This window comes from Salvelinus sp. IW2-2015, linkage group LG9, assembly GCF_002910315.2.
Source record: "Salvelinus sp. IW2-2015 linkage group LG9, ASM291031v2, whole genome shotgun sequence".
Taxonomy (NCBI): domain Eukaryota; kingdom Metazoa; phylum Chordata; class Actinopteri; order Salmoniformes; family Salmonidae; genus Salvelinus; species Salvelinus sp. IW2-2015.
Window position 1 is genome coordinate 27,036,236 of NC_036849.1, and position 10,464 is coordinate 27,046,699.

At 42.7% G+C, this 10,464-nt stretch overlaps 1 protein-coding gene across 1 annotated transcript in view; it reads left to right on the forward strand.

The window, feature by feature from the left end:
• Nucleotides 1-10,464, forward strand: part of LOC111968377 (kinase D-interacting substrate of 220 kDa B) — a 114,014-nt gene that overhangs the window by 20,951 nt on the left and 82,599 nt on the right. The window contains 12 exon segments of the mRNA XM_070445061.1: nt 63-161; nt 294-392; nt 565-663; nt 1,130-1,327; nt 5,237-5,335; nt 5,841-5,939; nt 6,150-6,248; nt 7,285-7,462; nt 7,765-7,929; nt 8,459-8,638; nt 9,035-9,200; nt 9,381-9,532. Coding sequence (XP_070301162.1) covers nt 63-161; nt 294-392; nt 565-663; nt 1,130-1,327; nt 5,237-5,335; nt 5,841-5,939; nt 6,150-6,248; nt 7,285-7,462; nt 7,765-7,929; nt 8,459-8,638; nt 9,035-9,200; nt 9,381-9,532 — 1,633 coding nt within the window.

The following is a 10,464-nucleotide window of genomic DNA, read 5'->3' on the forward strand; positions in this document are numbered from 1 at the left end:
TCTCTCTCTCTCTCTCTCTCTCTCTCTCTCTCTCTCTCTCTCTCGTGTGTTTTACTGTACAGGGGGGATGGAGCGCCCTCATGTGGGCTTCCTATAAGGGTCGTGGGGAGGTTACCCAGCTGCTGCTGGAGAAAGGAGCTAGCCCCAACATCACTGGCCAGGTACTATTCCTATATAAAGAGCTTTGACCTTGTATTTATTCATACATTAAATAACTTATTGTCATAATTAGGTACTGTATATCATTAGTGTATTACAGTGTTAGTTAAATATGCTCATGTCTGTCCTTCCAGTACAGTGTGTTCCCTGTCATCTGGGCAGCCGGACGAGGCCATGCTGAGATCGTCCATCTCCTCATTAAGCATGGCGCTAAAGTCAACTGCTCTGACAAGGTAAGCACACAGACACATACTCACCACCGGTTCTGTCTTATACAAAATTATTTTTTAAAAGCAACCTAAAGTAAGTTTCGATCTTATTTAAACTCCGCCAATGACCCTACTTAAGGTGTTTCAATAATCATCAATGCTGTCTTTCTCTCTCTCTCTCCTTCCCTGTTCTCAGTATGGCACTACCCCGTTGATCTGGGCAGCCAGGAAGGGCCACTTTGACAGTGTGATGCACCTGCTGGTCAATGGGGCTGATGTGGACCAGGAGGGAGCGGTAAGTGGACCTCTCTACTCTCATTAAAACTCCAGAATATCCCTATACGGTCACGAACAACAGTTTGGCCCTTCACAATGACTCACTAAAGGCTCACACAAGACAGGCGTTTGTTCTTACACAAGTTCAGTATTGTTAGAGGTTGTGGTTGAAACGTACATGAGGCCTTGTATAATAAAGTCTTTCCAGATGATATTCCCAGTCATACCACTTGGAAGCATTGTGCTAAATCACTAAAATCAGACTGTTATTCTCCCCCTATCAGCATTGTGCTAAATCACTCAAATCAGACTGTTATTCTCCCCCTATCAGCATTGTGTTAAGAAGTACTCAATCAAGACTGTATTCTCCCTATCGGCAACAGAGGGGGAGCATTGTGCTAAATCACTCAAATCAGACTGTTATTCTCCCCCTATCAGCGTTGTGCTAAATCACTCAAATCAGACTGTTATTCTCCCCCTATCAGAATTCCATGACAGCTCTAATCGTGGCGGTGCGGGGTGGTTTCAATGAGGTGGTGAAGGAGCTTCTGAAGAGGAACCCCAATGTCAACATGACAGACAAGGACGGCAACACAGCCCTGATGATTGCTGCCAAGGAGGGCTATACTGAGATTGTGCAGGACCTGCTGGATGCTGGCACCTACGTCAACATACCAGACAGGGTAGGTGACAACAACACAGGCTGTATACTATTGTAGTGATGTGCGCTGAGAGTCGAAGTAAGTTCAGGGAGTGAGTGTTTTAATAAATAAACACAACATAATACAAAAATAAGAAACACAAACAAGGCACAGAAGTGACATAGGAACATAAACAATGACCCCTGGGGAAGGAACTAAAGGGAGTGACATATATAGGGAAGGTAATCAGGGAAGTGATGGAGTCCAGGTGAGTCTGATGATGCGCAGGTGCTCGTAACGATGGTGACAGGTGTGCGCCATAACGAGCAGCCTGCTGACCTAGAGGCCGGAGAGGGAGCACACATGACAGCTATAGACCAGTGGTTGCCAACCGATTTATCTTCAAGGCATTCCTAGTCGATCACCAAATATTTCTGTAGAAAAGCTAATGACGGATAAAGTCTTGCGCTCTTTTAAAAAAATCGCGTTGAGTTGTTGCCGGTAGGTGCACTTGATTCAAAAGTCCTGCGCACCGGGTAAGCAAAGTGTTCCCATGAGACAAACTCTGCCTGCCCGGCGGACTGGCAAATCTGTGACTAAATCGAGTGCACCTACTGCGCTGCCCAATCGGATAGCTCAAATCACCATGGCTACAGAGCTTCCGTGACCCTGGCCATAGCCACGTTTTTAATAGGCTACCAGCCGACATAAAATGTAATAACTTTTAAAACCATGACCACAGAGAGACTGTCAACGAATACAGCAAAGAGCTGCTGTTTTTATGAGTGAGTTCATGTTGAAGTTTATATTCAGCACTGTCATTGTTTTTATTCAACACTATTACAAAATGCGCTTCTCCGTACTTCCGCTCGGGCTGCAGCTGCAATGAATGAGTAGCCAAGTATCGATAGCCCTGCGTTTTATCATTATTAGCAGCTCGTTGTGTCGATTTTAATATTAAGGAATATATTTAACTTTCTGTGGTCATAGGAACAACATGAATTTGTGCATGAGGCAGATGCGGTGTGACTCTAGTTTCACCATCAGGTGGAAGACGGTGTCCCCTCTCTCTGGTCAGTCTCACCAGAGGAAAGGAAGAAGAGAGCAGGGAACGTGAAAGGCAGTTGGGAAAAATCGTTTTGAACGGTCATCCAACTCGAAATTCCCAGCCGGAAACTCGAGTATCTTTCTAGAGCTCCGACTTTTCGACCTGAAGATTACTGACGTCGTGATTTGACCTCGTTGACTATCAGATCCCTGATGTTGAACTAGCCTTTTCTTACTTCCACAGCGCATTCCAGGATGTATGCAATAGGCATGCCCCTTTTAATAAATTCAGGATTAAGAGCAGAGAGAACCCTTGGTTTACTAAGGAACTTACAAAAATCATAAGGGAACGAAATGCTATGTGGGCTAAAGCAAGAGAGACTGGTTCGGCAGATGATTGGATGGCTTTTAAACGTCTTTGAAATATGGGTGTGGCTATGATCCGTAAATTGAAAGCAGACCACTACCTGAAATCTACTTCATAAAATTTAAATAATCCATCCAAATTTTGGCAAGTAGTGAAAGGTTTGGAGTGCAAAAAAGATACACAGCTTCCCAAACAATTGTTGGTAGACACACAGATTGTAACTGAGAGAACCTCCATTCTGAAAGCCTTGAACCAGCATTTTTTAGATGCAGGCAGTTTATTTGAAAAGGTCAAAGGTATAATTGAGCCCCCTATAAATTTACCTGACACCCCTGTGCACTCCTTCACCAGTTTCTCCTTTTCATCCTTTTCTGTTTCAGAAGTATGTAAAGCCCTGAAAGAAATTGATTTTAAAAAATCCCCTGGTCCTGATGAACTAGACCCCCGCCTCCTACACCTAGCTGCAGACATCGTTTCTCCTCCTTAACATGTATTTTTAACCTCACGCTTGATGTTAAGGAAATCCCCAAGTTATGGAAATCTGCTCTTGTACTGCCTCTCCTGAAAGGTGGAGATCCCTCGCTACTTGACAACTATCGACCCACATCAAAATTGTCTGTACTGTCAAAGGTACTGGAGTCCTTATTTAGTAGGCAGCTAAAGGTCTACTTCCAAGAAAACAACATCTTAAATAGAATGCAATCAGGTTTTAGGTCTGGCCACAGCACTGTTTCAGCAACATTGAAGGTTTTAAATGACATCCACTGCTCTTGACAAGAAGTTACATTGTGTGTCTGTTTTTATTGATTTGTCGAAGGCTTTTGACACCGTGGACCATGCTGTGTTAGTGCAAAGGTTAAAAAGTTGTGGAATTACTGGTCATGCTCTAGATTGGTTTATAAATTACTTATCAAATCGTACACAATGTGTAATGGCGGATGGTTGTAAATCTGAGTCCATAGATGTGTGCTCAGGTGTTCCGCAAGGTTCTATTTTGGGCCCACTGTTGTTCATTTTGTATATCAACAACATTGGGGATCTTATTGAAACACCAGATGTTCATTTTTATGCAGATGATACTGTTCTTTATTCAAGTGGTAGTAGTTTATCTTTAGCTTTTGAAAATGCCCAAAGAGCATTTAACATCATACAACAGACTCTGTATGATTTAAAGCTGATTCTAAATTTGGGTAAAACAAAATGCAAGGTATTTTCAAATGCTAGGTATGTTACAAATCATGTCATTGCTACATTGGCTAGAGCAAGTTAAAGTGTACAAATATGTTGGTGTCTGGGTTGATGATAAGCTGAGCTTCACTGTGCATGTAGAGAACTTGATAAGGAAGCTCAAGCTGAAAATAGGATTTTATTACCGGCATAAGGCTTGTTTTTCTTTTGAGGCCAGGAAGGAGCTGGTACGATGTACAATACTGTCGGTTTTAGATTTTAGTGATGTTATATATATGCAGGCCTCAGCCACTACCCTGAGAGCACTTGATTCAGTGTATCATGCAGCCCTCAGGTTCATTACAAATCAGAAACGTCTAACACATAATTGTGATCTCTACAGCGCTGTTGGCTGGTCGTCATTGACCTTGCGTAGGCTGAAACACTGGTATACACTGATTTATAAGGCCATCTTGGATAAAATGCCATTTTATCGCTGTTCTTTTTTAGTCAGGTCAGTAAATAAGTATAAATTACGGTCCCATTCTGATTTGCTTCTAACAGTACCAAAAATGAGAACAGGTCATGGTAGAAATAGTTTTAGTTACTTAGCTCCGTGTTTTTTTTAAGCCAGCTGTTTTTGGACCAGGTCTCTCTTGGAAAAGAGATATTATCTCAATGAGAAAAAACCTGTATAAATAAAGGTAAAATAAAAATAAATGTAAAAAAGATGCAGGTACCATCAGTCCAATAAAATAAAAAACAAATGAATTCAATTCATGCTCCACAAGGGCTAAACCAACTGATCTATTTTGTTATCAAAGCTCGAGTTTTGAAATATAATATGGTCTGATTAACAATATTGACAAGCCAATCATATAGCTAATATGCTGTGATAATGTATTAGGCCTACTGCCCAAACCTCATTCATACAAAACTGTTTGTGTGAGGTTAATGTAAAAAATCAAATCTGAGCAGGAGATCACAGCTTGCTTTTTGACTGCGAAAATGATCTTGACTCAGAAAAGGTTGGTGACCACTGCTATAGACTAGATAGGAAGATATACATACTGTAGGTAAAAATGGTTAGTTTAAAGGAGGGTCAACATACCAGACAGGGTAGGCAACCATCACCAGTCACTAAAGATTAGCTGAAATGTTGCCCTGACAACCCTGCCAATACACAGGGTAGAGTCTAGACAGGATTATATCAACCTGAATGATAAAGGTCATGCTATATGGATAAATGTGCTGATGGTAACAGTATCATCAGCTGCTCTACAGTATAGTCTATCTCCTCTGTTGTGGGATCATTCAGTGTGTGTTCGCTGTAGTGAAAGCCTGTGGTGTTTCCTGTGTGTGTCACACAGAGTGGGGAGACTGTGCTGATTGGAGCAGTGCGTGGAGGACATGTGGAGATCGTCAGAGCCCTTCTGAACAAATATGCCGACATTGACGTCAGGGGACAGGTAGGAGTCGCTAATGTGACACATCCACATTGTTAAAAGTCCAATGCAGCCGTTTCTATCTCCATATCAAATCATTTTTGGGTAACAATGAAGTACCTTACGGTTATATTTTTTTCCCATTTTAATTGAAAACAACAAAAAAAACAGCTTCTTAGCAAAGAGCAATTTCTCAAGCAAGAGTTTAGCTAGGACTGTCTGGGAGTGGTCTGAGTAGGGAGGGGGAAACTGAAAACAACCTGTAATTGGCAGAGCGGTTTGGAACTCTCTCTCTTATTGGTCTATTAACTAATTTTACCTGGTGATGTCACCAGGCAGGCCAAAACTCCATCCCACCAAAACATGCTTAAAGTTTTAGGCATCTTTTCAAACAGCTTTTACACGAAAAGGGCATTATCATAATTTTTACAAACAATTTACAAATACACTGGTTGTTTACAAAGCAAGTGACAAAGAACATTTGATTTGATTCAATGAATACGACCATGTTCTCAACTGTGCTAAACAGGACAGTAAGACTGCTCTCTACTGGGCGGTAGAGAAAGGGAACGCCACCATGGTGAGAGACATCCTCCAGTGCAACCCGGACACTGAGAGTTGCACCAAGGTAAGGAACTGCCACAGCTGCTCTATATTAATTAAGTCATTTCATTGCACTATGACAAATTCTCTCTCCCCTATTCTACACATCGTGATGAAGTTATCCTTGTTTCAAAAATATATTTTCACAAGCCATTAAAGTTGCAAATAAACCGTTGCTTGCTTATATTCTCTAGGTCTGAGATGATGATGATGATGATGATGATGTGTGTTTCAGGATTCAGAGACCCCTCTGATCAAAGCCACCAAGATGAGGAACATTGAGATAGTAGAGCTGCTCCTGCACAGAGGGGCCAAGGTGGCTGCTGTCGACAAGGTACTGGAGAAACACAACATATTCGAATATCATCACAGGTTCTGTATTCAAGCCAAAGAATTTAATGGTTGTCAGTTTGCTTTTCACAAGACTGTTTATGAGATGAAAAGTTAAATGGAAGATAAACGTTCTTGACATTTGAATGATGTTACTGTTTTATGTCTGTCAATGTCTGATGTGACCGCCAAATATATATCCACATTGTGTGTGACTGTAAAGTTTCTCTACTCTACTGTAATCATCTCTCTCCACTACTCTACTGTAATCATCTCTCCCCTACTCTACTGTAATCATCTCTCCCCTACTCTACTGTAATCATCTCTCCCCTACTCTACTGTAATCATCTCTCTCCCCTACTCTACTGTAATCATCTCTCTCCCCTACTCTACTGTAATCATCTCTCTCCCCTACTCTACTGTAATCATCTCTCTCCCCTACTCAACTGTAATCATCTCTCACCTCTACTCTACTCTAATCACCTCTACTCTACTCTAATCATCTCTACTCTACTCTAATCACCTCTACTCTACTCTAATCATCTCTACTCTACTCTAATCATCTCTACTCTAATCACCTCTACTCTACTCTAATCATCTCTACTCTACTCTAATCATCTCTACTCTAATCATCTCTACTCTACTCTAATCATCTCTACTCTAATCATCTCTACTCTAATCACCTCTACTCTACTCTAATCACCTCTACTCTAATCATCTCTATTATAATCTCTACTCTACTCTAATAATCTCTACTTTACTCTAATCATCTATACTCTACTCTAATCATCTATACTCTAATCATCTCTACTCTACTCTAATAATCTATAATCTACTCTAATCATCTCTACTCTAATCATCTCTACTCTACTCTAATCATCTCTACTGTAATCATCTCTACTCATCTCTACTCTACTCATCTCTACTCTACTCATCTCTACTCTACTCATCTCTACTCTACTCATCTCTACTCATCTCTACTCTACTCATCTCTACTCTAATCATTTCTACTCTAATCATCTCTCTCTCCCGGTGTCCAGAAAGGAGACACAGCCCTTCACATTGCCATCAGAGGGCGGAGCCGCAAGCTGGCTGAGCTCCTCCTGAGGAACCCTAAAGATGGCCGCCTGCTCTACCGCCCCAACAAGGCCGGCGAGACGCCTTACAACATTGACTGCACCCATCAGAAAAGCATCCTCACCCAAATATTTGGAGCCAGTGAGAAATTATACTTTATCATGAAGACATGCATATTAAAACAGATATAGTCAACAAGTACTCTAGTGTTGAATTTGAACCTGTTATTATGAAAGAAAAATGTAACAAATAAAATATAACATTCAACTGCTATTATTTAAGTCACCTGTTAATATGAATCATTACTCTGAAGGTTTAGCTCGCTTGCTCTTATTTTGGATAAATGGTGGTATTTGTCAAGTTATGACCACTCACACTCTCCCCCTCTCTCTCTCTCCCCGTTCCCTTCTCTCTCTCTCTCTCTCCCTCCCCCTATCTGTCAGAGCACCTGTCTCCTTCTGAGTCTGACGGTGACATGCTGGGGTATGATCTGTACAGCAGTGCCCTGGCAGACATCCTCAGTGAGCCCACCATGCAGCCTCCTATCTGTGTGGGCCTGTACGCCCAGTGGGGCAGCGGCAAGTCCTTCCTGCTCAAGAAACTGGAGGGTAAGAAAGGACCACCAAGCTGTTTTTGACTGTTTTGTTTCAGCTGAAGCGTCACAAAGCGCGCTCATGTAAAATACTACTACAACAACAATATCAATCTCAAAGTGAACATGTCAGCCTATTTAGTAAAGTTCTGGACATTACCTGTACAATGTGTTTCATTTTTACTCAGTCCCAGTTCTCTGCCTTAGTACCTCAGGTGTAGGTCCCCGTGTTAGGCAGGACCAGCTAAAGGCCCTGACTCATTTGTAGGTCTCTGTGTTAGGCAGGACCAGCTAAAGGCCCTGACTCATTTGTAGGTCCTTGTGTTAGGCAGGACGCAGCTAAGGCCCTGACTCATTTGTAGGTCCCCGGTGTTAGGCAGGACCAGCTAAGGCCTGACTCATTTGGTAGGTCCCGTGTTAGGCAGGACCAGCTTAAAGGCCCTGACTCATTTGTAGGTCCCCGTGTTAGGCAGGACCAGCTAAAGGCCCTGACTCATTTGCAGTTGCCTATTCTTATGTGTAACCTGCTCCCCCCCCTCCTACAGATGAGATGAAGAATTTTGCGGGCCAGCAGATTGAACCTCTGTTCCAGTTCTCCTGGCTGGTGGTGTTCCTCACGCTGCTGCTGTGTGGCTCTGTAGCTCTGGTCCTGGGCTTCACAGTCACCCACCGCCTGGCCATCGCTGTCTCCCTCAGCCTCCTCGCCCTGCTCTACGTCTTCTTTGGTGAGAAACACTAGAGTAGAATGGAGCGGAAGACGATAATATTTTGTAGAGTAGAGATGCTTATAGAGTAGAATAGAATGGAGCGGAAGACGATACTATTTTGTAGAGTAGAGATGCTTATAGAGTAGAATAGAATGGAGCAGAAGAGAATAGTATACAATAGAATACGTAAAATAAGAAGTTTAGGCCTTGGCCTGGGTGTTCTGCGGTTAGGGAAAGTTGCACGTATTATATCACTAGAGGGTGCCATTGGTCTGTTAGTTTTGAGCAGCTGTACTGTGTTTCATTAAATACATATTTTTTAAGGTTCTTGCCACTTGATGTCAACGTAGGTGGGTGAAAGTCTGATGGTCAATCAGAAATATGATGTATTCTTCTTTCTCTCTCTCTCTCCAGTGTTGGTGTACTATGGGGGTCATCGTGAGGGGGAGAACTGGAACTGGGCGTGGGTTCTCAGTACCCGTCTGGCCCGTCAGGTTGGCTACCTGGAGCTGCTTCTTAAACTCATGTTCGTCAACCCCCCCGAGCTGCCTGAGCAGACCACCCGCGCCCTGCCTGTCAGGTAATACACATACAGGATACACACAGATGAACACACGTATGCACACATACACACACACACACACACACACACACACACACACACACACACACACACACACACACACACTTACACCTTGATGTGTACAGCCTTGAATAGAAAAAGTATTTTCAAGAAACCTTGTGTGTGTCTGTGTGTCAGGTTCCTGTTCACAGACTACAACCGTCTGTCCAGTGTGGGAGGAGAGACGTCTATGGCAGAGATGATAGCCACTCTGTCTGACGCCTGTGAGAGGGAGTTTGGCTTCATGGCCACCCGCCTCTTCAGGGTGTTCAAGAACGAGGAGAACCAAGGTAATACCTTATGTGTCCACTTTGGATATCCTTTAGAATCTTTAGAACCTGTCTCTTATACAGTGTACTTCCTGTACAGTCAAATCAAAATCAAATCAAACTTTATTTGCCACTTGCGCCAAATACAAGCCCTTAACCAACAAGACAGTTCAAGAAATAGAGTTAAGAAAATATTTACTAAATAAACTAAAGTAAAAAATAAAATAAAATAACACAATAGAAATGCTATATACAGGAGGTACCAGTACTGAGTCAATGTGCAGGGGTACAGGTTAGTGGAGGTAATTTGTACATGTAGGTAGGGGTAAAGGGACTAGGTAGGGTACAGGTTAGGGGAGGTCATTTGTACATGTAGGTAGGGGTAAAGGGACTAGGTATAGTCCCTTTACCCCTACCTACATGTACACATTACCTCCACTAACCTGTACCCTACCTAGTCCCTTTACCCCTACCTACATGTACACATTACCTCCACTAACCTGTACCCTACCTAGTCCTTTACCCCTACCTACATGTACACAATGTACCTCCACTACAACTGTACCCCTACCTAGTCCCCCTTTACCCCTACCTACATGTACACATTACCTCCACTAACCTGTACCATACCTAGTCCCTTTACCCCTACCTACCTGTACGCCTACCTAGTCCCTTTACATGTAACAAATGACCTTTACCCCTACCTACATGTATACATTACCTCCACTAACCTGTACCCTACCTAGTCCCTTTACCCCTATACATGTACACATTACCTCCACTAACCTGTACCCTACCTAGTCCCTTTACCCTACCTACCTGTAACACATTACCTGCCACTAACCTGTACCCTACCTAGTCCTTTACCCTCTACCCTACATGTAACAATTTAACCTCCACTACACCTGTACCCCTACCTACCTGTACACATTACCCCCACTAACTGTACCCTA